Source organism: Ursus arctos, unplaced genomic scaffold (genome assembly GCF_023065955.2).
Source record: "Ursus arctos isolate Adak ecotype North America unplaced genomic scaffold, UrsArc2.0 scaffold_6, whole genome shotgun sequence".
NCBI lineage: Eukaryota > Metazoa > Chordata > Mammalia > Carnivora > Ursidae > Ursus > Ursus arctos.
The window spans coordinates 19,972,973-19,990,683 of NW_026623078.1; the positions used below are offsets into that span (position 1 = coordinate 19,972,973).

The window sequence follows — 17,711 nt, forward strand, 5'->3', positions numbered from 1 at the left end:
AGTCAGAAATCTCCTATAATTAACTTATCTGTAGAAGTAATCAGACAATAACTGCTGGTGTATTTTAGGAACCACTAAAACTACAGTAGCTGTTTGGATGTAATGATTATAATAAATCTCTAACAGTCGTTCTCTTACAACCTCTTTTCACAGCTGCAAGGGGGGGAGGGAGACTTTTCTCGAAGCTTTTTCCCGGAACTGGTTTAAGTGTGCGAGTGCTGCCTCGCGCTTGGACACTCTGGGAAACTTAGGACGGCGTCGCGGGTGTGGCCTGAACTGAACCACCAGCCTGTGTGAGTTACATCTCGATGGGCTGCTGGTACTACTAATGAGGAACAGATCATGTGTTAGGGACTGCTAAAGACAGTGAACCAAAGCACCTCCGGCAGGCAGCTACAAGACAGAAGACCCACCTGGACAGACCACGCAATAATTAAGTTTAAGGCAGTGATGACTTGGTCAAGCCCATGTGAAGGACTCTCAGAAACCCAAGTCATTGAAGCTTGATGACAGGTGTCTTCACAAACAGGTGCTACTGTTCTTATCTTAATAAGATGAATGAATGATCTGATGGAAGAACAGTGCTCCCCAAGCTGAGGCCATCCGAATCAAGGCTGTCCAATGTTTTTGTGCATGTTTTATTACAATAGAACAATATATGCAAGCAAGGAGATATTGCTGGAACGTTCAAAGTACTGTAACAGGTGAGAGAACACCACTCTCGTGCATTCATTCACACACTTACTTGTTTCAATGATTATATATCGGTAAAGCACTGTGCACGAGGGTAATAGATAAAGAACCAATTGGGAAAATATTTGTGTAATATAAAAACCAACAAGGAAATTAATATCAATATTAATGAAACCCTGGAAACCAACGAGGAAAACAAAAGATATGACTAGGCAGTTTGCAGCAAGGGAATCCAGAATGGCTTACACATTTCAGATGTTCAGCTTCTCTAGTATTCAGTGAATGTTAATATTTGTATTTCATTAAATCGATAAATTATCACCAATTTAAATCAATTAAATCAATGAAATGTCACTCAAATATTAAAACAACTATTTGAAAGCACTGGACAATGACCAAAGATAGGTAGAAACTTATAACAGAAGAATTTATTCTTTCTTTTTTAAGACTTTATTTATTTGAGCGAGAAAGCATGCATGCACAAGAGAGCATGAGAGAGAGAGAGAGAGCACGCACGAGTAAGAGCTGAGGAGGGTACAGAAGAAGAGAGGGAGAAGCAGACACCCTGCTGAGCAGGGAGCCCAACACAGGGCTCAATCCCAGAACCCTGGGATCATGACGTGAGCCAAAGGCAGACGCTTAATCGACTGAGCCACCCAGGCGCCCCTGGAAGAATTTATTCTTGAAAGACAGTTTCTACATTGGATACGAATGGTGAGTTTGTGATTTTTGTGTGTGGGGGGGTGCTTGCTCCCAACCACCCCAAGTCAGGCAGTGGAAAACTGTGTCCTTCCCCACCGAAGAGGGCAGATCACAGCATGAAGACAGCAGAGCAGATGAAAATTTAAAAGGGAAATCTTGGATGCAAGAGAGTCATAGAAGGGCCGAGATCCAATATTTGAGAATAAACTCGGCACAAATCCCAGGCTGACTGATAACTTTCCATCTTCATGGGTAGCCCCTGGGAGACCAGGGAAAAAGCAGGCAGAAACTTGATGAGAATAGACTAATATATGGCTGCAAAGCAAAGTACCCCCAAGCCTAGCAGTTGACAACCACCATAAACATTTAGTATCTTACACAAGTTCTTTGCTACCTAGACCTGTCCTGAGGCTGCTTATATGTTCTCATGACAATGCAGCCAGTTTCCTCCAGAGCAAGCAAGGGATCCAAATGAAAGACAAGGTAGAAAGTGCAATGCTGGCCTTGGGGTTCACACTCTGTCAGTTGTGCATTGCCCTATTCGTCACATAGGTCAGCCCTAGTCAATGGAAAGAGGACCACACAGAGGCACGAACACCAGGAGGCAAGAATCACTGGGGGCCTTCCCAGAGGCTACTACAGAAATCTACTTCTGAAAGACAGAAGTCCTCTGGAGAAATGTGCACATTTGCTGCGTTTTGCGTCTGAGTACATTTCTCAATACACATCCAGTTTGCATAGAGGAAATTAGAAGTCCTACGGCTTGAAGACAGCAGACCTTCAGGCCAGCAGAGCAACTGCAAATTCAAATGGTGAATCTCAGAAAGAAGCCCCAAAATCTGAGTATGAATTCTGCCCAAATCTTTAGCAGACCACTAAACTACACAGGCGCAGGGTAACTTCTGCCCTGCTCTCCAGAGAGCTGAGCTTAAAAAGACAGCAGCTAGAAGTCAACAAACCTGAGCAGAGAACGCAGTTGCTTCATACTGCAGGGAGATGGATTTTTCAGTTTGAATGCAGGCAAGTTAACGGTTTACGGGTCACCAACAATCTTCAGGGGAAAAAAAAATTCCAGAGTTGCCATATGTATTCTATACATAATCCAGCTTTTAGCCTAAAATTCCTAGACATGTGAAGAAACAGGACTCTCCTGATCCATACTCAGGGGGAAAGAAGTAGTCAGTAGCAACTGTCTCCACGTGTGCCCAGATGCTGGGTTTCTTAGAAAAACATTTCAAATGGGTGACTGTAAATAAGTATAAACATTTAAAGAAAAATATGGTATTAATGAGTGACCAGATACAGAATCTCAACAGTGAAATGGCAACTATAAAAAAGAAGCAGTTGTAAATCTAGACTTGAAAAGAAGAGTAGCCAGAATGAAAATTTTACTCCATGGGCTCAACAGCAGATTTGAAATAGCAGAAGAAAAATTCACTGAACTTGAAGATAGAGCAACAGCAATTATGCAATCCAAGGGGGTGGGGAATGCTAACAGAAAAGAACAAAGTGTCCAAGACGTGTAAGACATTACCGTGCAGTCCAACATGTAGCTGAAATACTACAAGTAGTGGAGAGGGAAAAAAAAAAAAAAAACATTTGAAGAAATATGGCTAAATATGGCTGGAAAATACTTAATTCACAAGATTTTTTGATAAGACTTAGATGAGAACCTCTGTGAAAATAGCATGAAACACAGTACATTCTAGACAGGTAAGGTTCGTGCACACACAAATACTTCTGTCTATAAACTCTTCCTGCCCATCGTCTGGACCATTTGCATTTCATAATAACACCATGAGATGAAGAGGTAAATTAAAAGGGAAGTGATCATATCATATTTTTCATATTATAACTATTTATTTAACTCCTATTATATTGTAGTTAAGGGCTACTGGAGGGATGTGATGGTTTAATTTTATGTATCAACTTAGCTAAGCCATGATACCCAGATATTTGGTCAAACATGTCTGCATGTTGCTGTGAAGATATTTTTTAGATAAGATTAACACTTAAATCAGTAGTCTCGGAGTAAAGCAGATTTTCGCCCATAATGTAAGTGGGCCTCACCCAATCAGCTGAAGGCCTAAAGAAAAAGACGGGTACCCCACCCCACAACCACCCCACCACCACCACCAAAGAGGAGGAAACTCTGCCTCTAGACCGCCTTTGGCTTTGAGCTGCAACATCAACTCTTCCTTGGGTCTCCAGCTTGCCTGCCTGCCCTGCAGATTTTTGGACTGGCTAGCCTCTAGAATCACGTGAGTTCATTCCTTAAAATAAATGTGTCTTTGTCTATATACATAAACATACACACACCCTATTACATTGATTCTGTTTCTCTGGAGAACCTTGACAAACACCAGATGGGAGAGGGTGTCATGGTTCCTACCTTTTAGATGCCTTCTGTCTAAAAATTAAGGGAAAAACTCAAAATACATGCTAAAAATCTACAAGCATGGAGTGTCTTGGGATTCCAGAGGAAAAGTACATCTTCTAGTCTAGAGTAAGAGACAGGGGTGTAATCAGGGGAGACTGCCTAGCAGAGGTAATCTCTAAGCTCATTTCTAAGGAGCAGGACTCTGCCAGGAGAATGTGAAGAGGGGAGGCAAGAAAGAGCATTGTGAACAGAGGAAAGCCATAAGCGGGAGCCATAACCTGAGAAGCTTTAGGTGCTGTACTAATAAGTTTAGTTTTTATCATCAGGACGATGGTGAACAACTTTGCTCAAATACGTTCCATCCAGCTGTGAGAATCCCAGGAAAAACTTCATTGATATATGTATTTTTTTAATAACAAGAAAACTTCTTAATGAGGCTTGATTATTGCTCACGTTGGTTCTATCTCTGTTTTCCTTATGATCACAGAAAACCCAGAAATATCCATACAAGGTATTAGTTGCATCAGGCTGGTTTACTGGCTGTATTACAACCTTCTAGGTCTTTCCTTTAACCTACGTTACAAATGGGATTGCTGTTATTGTAAATGTGACTTGATTTCTAGTGCCATCTGGTGTTTTGTTAGGGCACTGACTATTACTTTTTAAAAGAATACAAATAGTAACCAGGACATCTTTCAATGCCTAAAAGACAGTCACAAAATACACTGTTCAAGTGTATCCTTAATTGTAATGAATAATATAATGGGATATTAAGTATTAGTCTAAGTCAAAGCAAAATTTCAGGAAAAGTCCTCGATTCAAATGCAATTACAACACACACACATAACACACACAGCAAAAACCCATTTCCTTTTTGCAGGCATGGGTATTCTGTTGCTTCTCAAATTCCTTTAAAGACTCACAAACCCTCAACTAATAATTGACACTTGGTCTATGTTAAATCAGCCACATGTTGCTTACTTCTATGTTCAAATTGTTCAAGCACCTTTTTTAAAGAAGCTCCGAGTCATTTTTGACTCCTGTTCTTCTCTCATACCTCATATCCTACCCATTAGCAAATTCTAGTGACTTTACGTGCAAACACATGGAGAATCTAACCACCCCTCACTTCCACTACCCCACATCCTAATTCCAGCCATTATTACCTCTTGGGAGTCTCCTAAGTGGTCTCCCTGCTTCCAGTCTTGCATCCCCAGAGCCAGAGTGAGCCTTCTTGAAACATAAGGCTCATCATACCAACCTTGTGCTCCGAATCTCCCGGCGGCCATCTTGCTCAAGATAATATATAAAATCCTTATGGTTGGCGGCCTTCATAGCCCTGTGTGATTCGGACCCTGCGAGCCCTTGGATCTCACCCACTCCTATCCCTCTCCCTCCCATGTTCCCCACCTGCCACACTGGCTCCTCACTGATCCTCACAGGGACTATGGATGTGCTGTTCCAACCCTGGACTCCCTTCTCCCGAATGTTTGCACAGCTCATTCCCCTGCATCTTCAAACTTCACTGTCCCAGAGGCCTCTCCACCGAGCAACACCCCTGCCCGCTGTCACTCTCTGTAGACTTTTCCTATTTTATATTCCTTTTCATACTTATCACTATTATATTCTAATTTTCCACAATTACATATCTAACCTTCCCCCCCAAACACACATACACTAAATTACAGGTACCATGAGAACTGGGACTTGGCTTTTATCGGCTGTGTTAGCCCCAGTGCCTAAAATAGGGCCTGGCACATAGTAGGTGCACAGTATGGACTCAATAAGTGGATGAATACAAGTAACTGTTTGAGTCTGACATCTAGTAAGCCGCTTGTGAGCTGCATTACTTTGTAGTCGATGCATTTCGTGGTTGTGGAAGATGGAATATGTGGGAAAAGATGACATCCAGTGGGGAGAAACGGACACAGCAAGCTGATCGAAAACAAATACAATCTGACTCCATTTATGAATCTGGCTAATAGAACCTATTTTGGAATCAGCCCTATTTCAAACCCACAACTGTCTGAAAGGAAAGGACACAGAATTATTAATAAGTAAAAGCAAATCTTCTGCTCTTACCAGCTGTTCCTCATCAATACACCTGAGGGAGGTAACACAAGCAGAAAGTCAGGTGACCTGATAATTCATCCTGAGACTAATTCATAATGGTCATTTTAAAAAAAAAAAAATCTTCACTTCTATTATTACGACACTATTATTACAAGACAAATTCGTAATGGCAACTTAGAAAAAACGCTTCACTTGTATTATTACAACTATTAAAGCACATTCCATTTTCACTACATGTTCCAAAGACGGAATATTTCCCCTTCCCTCCACCCCGTACTTAACAGCATCCTACGAATCTCAGTAAAAAAGAGGATGGAATTCCCAAGGCAGGCAATGAATTTCAAAGGATTTTCAATGAATCTGGGGTAACACTGAGCATTAGATCTTTTAATTCTAAGACTATTCCTGCATTTCACACTCAATAAAATACTTCGGGTACAAACGTCTTTTGGTTGGTACTGCTAGAAACTTCCTGTTTCGCACAATGGGGTGTGATGAATGAAGCAAGTGAGGCTGGTCCATGGATTCTCTCCACAGAAGAGATATCCCTGAAGAAACAGCCAGAGAGCCCAGCACCCACCACGCTGGGCAAGCCCCCTTCGGATTAGAAGTCTGGGGGACAAGCTCTAGAGTATGGCGGGCCGTGTGGAGGGAGGCACGGCTCCCAAAGGCTGAAATGGAGCCTCTGACAGAGGGAGCGGCACCGCTGTGAGCAGCAGTGGGGGTAGGGCTTCCTCGTGTTCGCCATCTGCAAGAACCAACACCCCAGTCCGCTCTCACCCTGTCTCTACCTTTGTCAGAAGCACTGAGGTGGACCTCCCAGGAGCAAACAAGTCAACGTGTGCATCAGAAAGACTGATTTGCAGATACTCTCACGGCCTGGGTAGGACATCCCATTACATGAAGGAAAATGTCAGACTCCCTGTCACGGCCTGGCCCCCGAATTTCTCTCTGACCGCATGGCATATACTCTCAGCTTGGTCAGGCTGCTCCAGGTTCTCATGCTTGGCTGTTCTGCCTCAGGACCTTTGCACAGGCTCTTCTTCTGTTCAGTGTGCTCCTAGCTCGGCATTCACACAGCTGCCTTGATGGTATCCCTAACCTCCTTAGAGACGTTCTCCCCTTACCTCCCCACCCCCCTCCAGCACACTCTCCTGCTTGGTACCTTCAGAGCACTATCACTGTTTCAGATTTTGTGTGTGCTGCTGGATTCCCGACTGGGATGTGAGCTCCATGAAAGAAGGAATTTTGTCTGCCTTATTCTCACCTGTAGCCACTTGCCTACAACAACTATCTGGCATGTAGCAGGCGTGCAAATATTTAAGTGGCTAAATAAATTAGTGCATGTTTTTGTGAAGGATGAAAAATTGATAGTTCTTTTAACATTCTGATGATTAATTGAACCTTTTAGCATAGAACAGTAGCCATTTCCCTAAAATATGGTGGTAGAGTATACCTTGGTAACAAGAGTAAAATACTGCGCGCTCCAAGACTGCTGATTGCTGCTTCCTGTCAACATTTGATGTTCCTTTCTTCTGCAGAACCAGAACCCTGAATTTTAGCTTTACCAATGTTCTATCAGTGAAATGTAGTTCTCCTAAGAAGTTCACTCCTCCCTACTTCCTTCTTATTATCTGGATGTGGTGATAATGGCTGGTGCTTAAATGGCCCTTTGAAACATGAGGTTATAGACTAAGGATGGCGGAATGGCAAGAGAGGCGCTGGGTCCTTAATAAGCCATTAAACTGGTCCTAGGTTATTTCTGTGCATAAGAAATAAACGACCATCTTGTTTACGCCACTGAAACTTGAGGTTTTTAAAAATTATATATATACCTGGATTTCACTGTAATGGGAATGTGGTGATTTGTAGGGCAGGTCTGAATTCAACTGTTGAAGACATAGGAGGAGGGTAAAAATAGGGGGCTGTTAAGAAATCAGGATTTTCCTTTAAAGTGTTTATTTCCCTAACCAATAAAGGGCAGGAAAACCAGAATAAAGGACAAAGAGGATTTGTTTTATCGCCTTTCTCCTCTAACTCAGGGATGGTCTCTGGGATCACCGAGTGAGACGTGGGCTAACATGGTCACAAGAGCAGCCTCCGTACTACCCCCGTGGTCTCTGCCTGGAGCCACAACAAGACATGTCCACTGGTCCGAGACCAACCGAATCATGTGAATCATTTTCGTGAGTCTTTCATACAGCTAAATTTATACAATCTAAGAAAAGAAAACCCACCCTTTATTCTTTAATTATATGTGTTGTACTTTGGGAGCTAAAAATACCTTTGCTTTTAGAATGGATTATGACAGTACATATGGATCTTTTAAAAGCACTGTTTTAACTAAATCTTAAAACTGGCACACCTACGATTCACCCCTAAATCAACCAATTTAACTGCTAATCAAAGCAATCTGGGGTCCAGATATTTGGATAGTAATAGTAGGAGCAGACTGCATTTAATATTTACAAACAGTCTCATTTTATCTTCCTGTTTTGAAGTATACCCCGTGAGGCGTAAGAATCATGATCCTTATTTCTGGATGAAGAAACTGAAAGCAAAAGTGCATTTAACACTCTGAACACTTGTCAGTTCTGTGCTCCAAACAGCATGGGTCTGACGAACCACACATCCACTGACCTCAGACACGTGAGGGCACAGAGGGGACCATGTAATCGCTCTGGGTTCTTTAGGGATGGCAACAGCTGTCTTCTACCCCAGTGTCACTGACTCGAGTTTTGGGTTTCCCATGGATTTCCATCCTAAGAGTTCTATCTGGGTCTGGTTGTTACTCCTACAGCTTGGGGTTTTTAGGGCCTGTAATGCCTGTTCATATTAATCCTTTGAAATTAAAACATAATAGAAAACCATTCAGCCAATATTCACTAAGTGCCTCCTATGTGCCAGGCACAGGAAATGCAGCAGTGAGCAAAACAGACAAAAATGTGTCTTCATGGAAGTTTGATTCCAGTGGGAGGTTCAGACAATGAATACTAAAGAAATAAACTATCAAATATAATCACATGGTGTTATGGAAAAAAACAAAGCAAGGAACTGGGAATGGAAAGTAAGGGGGGGGGTTTAACCTGAAATAAGAAGGTTAGGGAGGTTCACTAAGAAGGCCACAGCTGAGCAAAGACTGTGGCAAGCCATGTGGGTTGTGGGGGAGAAGAGTCAGCCTGGAGGGAACGGTCGGTGCAAAGGCCCTGAGTCCCGTGCGTGCTTGGCGGGGAAGCCCGTGTAGCTAGAGTAGAACGAGCAAAGAGTGAGAGTATTACAGGATGTGATGCTGGGGAGGAAACCAAGAGAAGATGGAGAAGGGAGAATGGATTTTATGAGGGCTTGTAAACCCCTGCAAAGGACTTTGTTTTATTTTGAGGGCGATATGGAGATGCTGGAGGCAATGGGCAACATGACACAGCCTAGGTTTAACGGGGTCCCTGTGGCTTCTGTATTGAGAAAGATTATAGACACAATGGGGGAAGTGGAAGACCAGTTAGGAGGCATCTGGAATAATGCCAGCAAGAGACAGTGGTAGCTGGGAGCGAGGTGGTAGAGGGTGCTGGGGGCAGGAAGCAGTGGAATTCTGGGTATGTTGCGGGGAGGCGACTGACAGGGTTTGCTGAGGGAAATCCAGGGAGGCATGAAAGAGATGCTCATAGGAAGAGGGGGAAGGTCTGGAGTTCAGTTTACACCAGTTAAGTTCGAAGTGATTATCAGATGTCCAAACGAGGTTCTCCGCAGACACTGGGTAACCGCTGGACACCCCGGTCTAGAGTCCGGGAAGAGACCCAGGCTGCAGGCAAGTGTGGTAGTCCTTGGCACACAGATATTTAGAGCAAGGAGATTAGGTAAGATCACCGAGGGAATATATGCGATAGAGAAATGCTCTGAGGACTGAGTCCAGGGGTACTTGAGTGTTAGATGGTCAGGAAGATGGGGAACAGCCTTCCAGGGAGTCTGAGAAAAGCACACACAGCAGAGAGTAGGAGAAAAAGCAAGAGGATGTGGTAACCAGCAAGCCAGGTGAAGGAAGCATTCCAGAATCAAGGAAGTGATCATTTCTAGCAGAAGCCGATGATATCCTCCCCTTTGCTTTGTTTTTCCTTAGTACAGTCATCCCTCCTTATCTGCAGGGGACCCATTCCAAGACTCCCAGTGGATGCCAGAGACCACGGACAGTACCAAACCCTATTATACTGTTTTTTCCTGTACATACACACCTAGGGTAAAGTTTAATTTATAAATTAGGCACAGTAAGAGATAATTGTTATAATAATAAAATAGAACGAGCGTAACGATATCCTGTAATAAAAGTTACATGAATGTGGTCTTTCTCTTCCTCTCTCAAAATATCTTAACGTCCTGTACTCACCCTTCTTATGATGATGTGAGATAAGAAAATGCCTACGTGATGGGATCAAGCGAAGGACACAGGCATTGTGGCTTTGCATTAGGCTACTACTGACCTTCTGACAGTACGTCAGAAAGAGGAGCATCTGCTTGCTGACCACATATGACCTCGGGTCACTGAAATCGTAGAAAAGAAAACCGGGGAGAAGAGGGCTACTTACTTATCACGATCAGAGTATGTCACGATGTCATGGACAATCAGGAAGGTGGGGGGGCAGCATGGAGAACTTGGGTCATGACTGAACTAAATCTATGTATAAAAGTCAACAACAATTTCCAACACTGATGAGAAACTTGCACAAGTAGCTAGTTGTTTAGAAATGTGTAGGTAAGTACTAGAAGAAACAGCTAAAAGAAAGTCAGGAATGGGCCTCATAGACGGGGAGCAGGAAGTAGAAGGCTGCTGTTTTTCATTAAAAGTCATACTTTTAAAACTATCTCTCAATATTGCTTTCATAAAAAATTAAATACAACTACTCAGGAAAAAAAAAAAATGCACGACTAGATGCCTAGATCCCCCGCTAAGGGCTACAAAATTACAGCCAGCGGCCATCAACTCTGTTTGCTCATCAAGTAATCATACACCAAGACCACGTACATTATGCGTATTATAACATGCTATGTACAATAGCATCACCAAAAATTAAAGGTACTTCTGAAATTGTAATGTTTAATCATTAAAGATTTTATCATTCAAATGATATTAAAAGCAAACAGAACTACCCTATGATCCAGTAATCACACTACCCAAAAAATAAAAAAACACTAATTCAAAGGGATACACGCACCCCTATGTTTATAGCAGCATTCTTTACAATAGCCAAGATATGGAAGCAGCCCAAGTGTCCATCAGTAGACGGATGGATAAAGAAGATGTGGTGTATATACACACAATGGGATATTACTCAGCCACAAAAAAGAATGAAATCTTGCCATTTGCAACAACGTGGATAGAGCTAGACAGTATAACGGATCCTAAGTGAAATAAGTAGGTCGGAGAAAAGCAAATACCATACGATCTCCCTCATGTGTGGAATTTAAGAAACAAACAAATGAGCACGGGAAAAAAAATAGAGAGGCACACAAGCCAAGAAACAGCCTGTTAATGACAGAGAACAAACTGAGGGTTACCAGAGAGGAGGGAGGTGGGGGAGGTTGGGGACTGAAAAGCACACTGATCATGACGAAAAAATTAATTAATTAAATGATGTAAAAAAAAATATTTGTGAGGGATAAAATACGTAGCCTTACTTATTATTTAGAGATTCTTATTGTCTAAGCTTGAATTAAATACTTAAAAATGTCAAGGACTGGAAAGAATAAAGAGAAGTGGAATATAAAAAAAAAAAAGCATAAGCACTATTCCATGATCATCTATATAATTTTTTAACTTAGTTCCTCACTCCAAGTAAGCTAAGGAACCATTGTATGAGGTGACTTAAAATTCTACTGGGTTATTTAATTTATTAGAATCCCATTGTAATGGGAAGGCAGAGACGATTATTTCTATACGGATGGAACCTTGTTTGCATGTCCTTCCAACAATGCAGAGTTCCTTATAAAAAGGGAGCATGTTCCGGTAATCGCTGGATCTCTACTCCTGGCACAGATGTTAACATAAACAGTAATATTTAACATTTCCTAAGTGCTTTCCCTGCGCTATACATTGCTTTAAGTACTTTATACATATTTTCATTTACTACTGTAGAAACAGGAGTCTTCTGGTCCCTGAACTTGGTACTATTTTATTCCCATATCAGAGAGAGGAAACTGAGGCACAGAGGGCAAGGAATTCTCAGACACACATACAGTGAACGGCAAAACCAGGATTAGAAGCGAGGCAATCTCTTTAGAACCTTGCCTCTTTATGTAAATATTGATAAATGTTTGCTGATAAAACCATTTGGAATCATAAACCCAGAGGCAATTTCTTTTAATTGGTGATATAAAATAAAATCATCGTTATTCCTGAACAACAGTATGATGATTTTCTTCCTATGTATATTTGAAAGGCAGTTCATTTGATGATCTCACCTTTTTCTTTTATTTCTGGATCATCTGTTTTTCTATTTGTTTCTGAAAAGTAAAGACAAAACAAAATAAGTATTGTGAAAGTCACCATTCATCATCTCAAAATGTTGGACCATATTTAAATGAATTCAAATAAATATAATTAAAAAAATATTTCTGGGCATAGAATTCCATTTTCCTAACCCCTGAATCCTTTACACATGAAATTTGTTAAAAATATTAAGATTAGACTCATGTGAATTACTTATAAAAGCCACCGGGCAGTAACCAGGTATGAGGCTAAGTATTCCTCATCTACAGGAAAGTGGCTGTGGGTCATCCCCACCAATTCTAAGTGCCTCCATGGGTATAAAGGCAAACTGGAGTGGAGAGAAGCCCGAATCAAAGCTTGTTCAATATTTATACTGTCTCCTAAAACCAGAAGACTACTTTATAACAGCCACCCTGTGCTTTAAAGAAGTGCTGCATGTCCCCCTCACTGGGGTGACAGCAGTCTCACTTCCTGAAGGACTTCACACATACGCAGGTGGGCCACTAAAGCTGCCTGCACTGAGCCCAGGTGCTGAGGAGCTGAGATAGGCCAGACAGCCCACCTGTGTCAGCCTTTCACTAAGTTAACCACAATCATAGGGTCTCTCCCCTGAATGGGACTGAGTGCAGTGAAACTCACCCAGAACCTGGAACAGTCGAACAACATCCACCCTACATGGAAAACTACGGTGCATGACCTGACCATGCGCTTATAACCTCATCTCAGATCTAGCCTACTGTTCCATAGAAGTTGGGGGTCTAGCTAATTTTCAAGGTAGACCAGTTGATTGTAGTTCCAGCAGGTTCTTATCTAGCTTTGGGTATTTCTAGGAACACATGTATAGGCATATGTGTTGGGAGTCAGGATAGGGCAGAATTTGGGAGACAAAATCAGACTCAGTTCTTCCCCCATAGTAGACCAGGCTGTGGGGGTCAGATCAGGGGTAAAACCACAGAACACTCGATTTTTTTGCTCCCTAGTTTCCTCCATACATTCCTATCAAACATGGAGTTTTTGGAAGTGAAAACTAAATCTGAGGCAGGCTTCTGATACACGAGGGGAGAGATTTTTATAGGGCAGGCATTTTCAAGACACCAGTTGAGAGGAAGGGAATGACCTCTGAAAGCTGCAGTGTGCAGGCTCGGCCTAGCACATAGCACCTGCCCCCTGCCTCCTGCCACCCTACGGGGAGGTCTAGTTCCCTCTGTGCAAAGGAGGAAGCTGAGGCTGAGAAAGTCGAGTGCCCAAACTATCAAGGTCAGCAGTTTACATCATTCCAAAGCATATGATCTTCCCAAAGTGCCCTTCTCTACCATTCCTGAAAGAGAAATGGGAGATGGGGCCATTCAGGCTTTGCCTCCTGCAAAGAGTGAGTTTTATAAAGTTGACTGCCACACACTTCTTGCCAGTGCTGCAGGAGGAACATGAGATATTTAAAAACAAAAACGATAAAAGCCCTTCTAGATCTCTGTCGAATGTTCTAGAATTTCTGATCTTACTAACTATAACTTCCTTGATCAAAAAGTTAGGCACCACATCATTTCATAGGATGCACTCTCGTAGGCATCACGGACACAGGATTGAGGAAAAACATCGACAATCCTGGTCCTCAAGGAGTCCTTCCAGTGCTACCAGCAGGGCCTTTTCTGCTGTGGATGTGACCCAGCACATCCTCCAGGAATCCGTCGCCTGGCACAGGGCTGGTGTGATTTGAAAAGCCAAGCACAAAATGCAAGTTGCTAACCTGACTAAAGAAAACAGGTGGGTGCTAGTCATGAAGAGGAGTTTAGGGCTCTGCACACATCTTCCCACCCCTAGGGGAGAAATAAGGAAGGAGGAGTGGTTTGAATGGGTCCCATTTTAAATAGGTGTGGGAGGCCCTGGCCAGGCATGCTCCCAGGAACAAGGGCCACCACCTTTCCTCCTCTTCCACAGCAGTATTTACGATAGGGCAATGAGCCTGACTGAAGAAGGTCCAACCCAAACTTCCCCAGCTCTGGGCAAAAGCGCTCTCTCACGCCCCCTTCTGTCCCTCACCTCATATCAACATGTGGACATCTGTGACTCGTGTCTGGATACCGGGAAATGAGCAGAGCAAGCATTTTGGCCCCTCTGATTTTCAGTGGGTAAAGGTGTCTTCACAGAGATCCAGCTGCCCTCACTAGTATTCTGCACAGCTAATAGTAAAGTGTTACTCTGCTTTATTCTCTGTCTACACACTTCCCTGGGACACCCCATGTGGACCTCGCTGCACCCCAGAGGAAAAGGACTTACTGGATGCTTACCGGGTGCCAGGCATTGTTCTAAGCACTTACTGCAGATGATCCCACCAATCCCATCAACTCCATCCACCCTGGGAGATAGTTTTAATTTTATGGATAAGGAAACTAAGGCCTGGAGAGGCTTAGGAATCTTGCCAAAGGTCACAGAACAGGTAAGACTGATTTAGAAAGTATCCTCTGTAATTATACTTCAATCACACTCTGTATGGTCCAGTGACGGGCAGGCTCTAAGTTAAAGGGAGCCATATGCTCAGCTCAATTCTGAAAATTACCCACGTCCAAGTTCACTTGTCACTCATACTTAGTGTTTACGCACTCATATCAAAGAAGAAAGCTGTGATGCAATCTCTAACTGTACTAACTTACTTCCCCCCACCCCCAGAATAAGGAAAACCTTACTAAAAAGAATGGGATCTTAATCATTCAAAAACTATCATACACCATTAAAGAAAATCACTTTTGTGAATTCAAATATCCTGAACTCTATGATGTTCCGGCTACTGCGCCTCTCTGCTTACTGCCCCATTCTCAGACCTCATGCACATCCAAAGCTAATTTCCATCCAGGCCTAGCTGTCCTCACCAGTGTCTCATCACACGGCACCTGAGACTCTCTAGGGCTCTGTTTCCCCGGCGCTGGCCCACTCAGCCGGCCACAGCTTCCCTGTCCACTTCTCTCTCTGCCAGTACTTCCTGAGGTTGGCCCTGCCACCAACACCTGGATGATTGCTTGTCTCCGACCTGCTCTCCCGCCTGCACTTCGGCCTCCCTCCGACTGTTTCCACCTTCCACCTGTTGCCCACGTGCTCACCGTGAAGGACCATAGCTGGCAGGTGTTTCGGCCTCTCTGACCCTCAGTTTCCTTATCTGCAAGCAGGGATAAGCCCCATCTGCTGGGAAAACACAAGTCCCTAACACACACAAAGCGCTTAGCAGAGGAAATGCAGTCAATAAAAGTGGGTCTGCTTATGCTGAGTGAGTCTGCAGTCTTTATTTTCATTGTTTCTTCTGGCCATGCTGGAGGAGAAAACAACACTTTCTGGAACCCGGAGGCTTCTCCCCTACTTGTCTAGTTCTCCTGGAGATCGAAAGAGAACTTGCGGTACCCTCTCCTGCCCTTCTACCTGCTCGGACTCTTTCGTCGTCTCAACTACGATGGAGTTCGTGTCCTCACGGTACAACAACGGTCATGGGGGAGCAGGAAGCTGTTAGGGGAGTGGGGCTTGCCTCACTAGGGAGTTCCCAAAACTTCTAGGTGCTCAACAAAAACCTACAAAGGATGGATGCGGGGTCTATTTCATTTTAATCTGCCCCCTGGCAATGTAGCATCAGAGTAAACGTTACACGAAATAAACATTACCTATTAGAAAAGGGTTCAGAAAGGGTTGAAGGTACACCTTTGTGATTTCAGTCATCAAAGAGACTGTAATATTCTAATATACTAGTTAAGTATAAAATGAACTGATGTTGTTATATAACAAAATAATGACAATATAGAGAAGAATTCTGCATTTTATTGCACTCAAATAACATTAAACAGAAGACATTTACATTATTTTTAGAAAATCCATTGATATTGCCCAGCTTGGCATGTATTCGTGAAGACAAGGCTCGTTGATTCGGATATTTGGAATTAGAAAGTATGTGAAGTTGACCACAGCATAATGAATCCTCAGTTTCCAGAGTTCTAGAGATGATTATATACGAAAGTCCAGCGAAATTTTATGCATTTATCAGTTCTGTGTCACTCCTAAGTTTCCCTAAAAAAATAAGGCTTTATAAAAAGTAGTGTTCTATAATTCACAATATGAATTAAGAGCTTTATTAGAATTTGAGTAGCAACTCTGTATTACCACTATCACAGCTTTAGAAAATTATTGCTTTTCTTAGTAACTCAATCTTCTGGATTTCACAACACACTGGGTCAGCATGCAAAACTCATTACATTGTAACTATGATCTATAATGATAAAAATATAAAATCTCTTTGATTGTAACCCTAAAAGCGGGGGGGGGGGGGGGAGAGTCATCTTATCTTAAAACAATGTTAACATAATCAAGAGCTATCCCTGACATGGAAATGAAATTACTTCTTATGGCTTTTTTTGTTTTTTTAATAGCTCACAGTCCTACCAAAATGATGTCACTACCTTCTTTTCTAACAAATGAGTATTTTCATCAAAGCAACTATTTCCGAGCCAAAATAAACCACATTAGAAGTAGAAGAAACTCTTCAAGGTAGAAAAGAAAAGGCTCATATGTTGCAAACAGCAGTAGGCAATGTGGCTCTATGTGCACTTCCCACACACCCTAAATCCACCCAGCTAGAGGCGTCATTGTCTAGTGAGATCGCTGTGCCGTCTTTATAGTGTCATGAGGGCATAACTTAATTTGCCAAAGGCAGAGCAACCTTAGGATGTGCACCAGAAATTTATACAGGTTTTCTAAGATTTAAACAAACACTGAAGGACAAAGCTATTATAGGATGACCCGAGGTGCCCAACGGCGTTTTTGCATGACAAAGCAGGCCATTCTTTTTGCCTATATCCTAGCAAGGAATTTTAATTGTTCCCCTTCGATTTGAAAAATAAATTAACCATGATAACTTAAGACTTTCACCAAGATATTAAGTTTTTCTAATCAATGAGCTAACAGCTACGGGAACCTCAAAATGTGAGTTTTACCCTGAATAGTCAAAGCTAAGGCAGAAATGTCCTCTCAGGGTATCAGTGCAGATATATACAACTCAACTCTTCACAGCTAGTGGTGACCGTTAGTAGTGTTCCTCAGAGTGCAGGCGCAAGGGCACTCCTCATGGCTTTGAGATCACACTTACGCAGTTCACACAGGTCAGTCCAACGGACGCAGGGGTCATTACTAGTCACATATGTATTAAAACCCTGCCAAGACAATTGCTGCTACATCGTCAATAGAATCGACTGTTACCTGAACAACACACATAAATGTAGTAAGATCGGAAGCTGGGCCACAAAAAGAAAGAGAAGAGAAAACCAAAAGATCCACTAATGCTATCGACAACGGACATGCAGGAATGTAACATTACATGTAATTTCTGTTTCTAAAAAAAAAATACACTAAGATGCCAGT

The 17,711-nt window shown here is 42.5% G+C and overlaps 1 protein-coding gene across 14 annotated transcripts in view; it reads right to left on the reverse strand.

Moving 5' to 3' along the window:
- The window catches only part of ASPH (aspartate beta-hydroxylase), a 210,232-nt gene that overhangs the window by 99,272 nt on the left and 93,249 nt on the right, over positions 1–17,711 (reverse strand). For 12 of the 14 annotated variants that reach the window (XM_057308038.1, XM_057308035.1, XM_057308041.1 and 9 more), the window contains one exon: positions 12,296–12,337. The exons of the other annotated variants lie outside the window; for them this stretch is intronic. In XM_057308038.1, the coding sequence (XP_057164021.1) occupies positions 12,296–12,337 (42 nt within the window). The remainder of the gene's footprint in view (positions 1–12,295; positions 12,338–17,711) is intronic. 14 annotated transcript variants of the gene reach the window in all.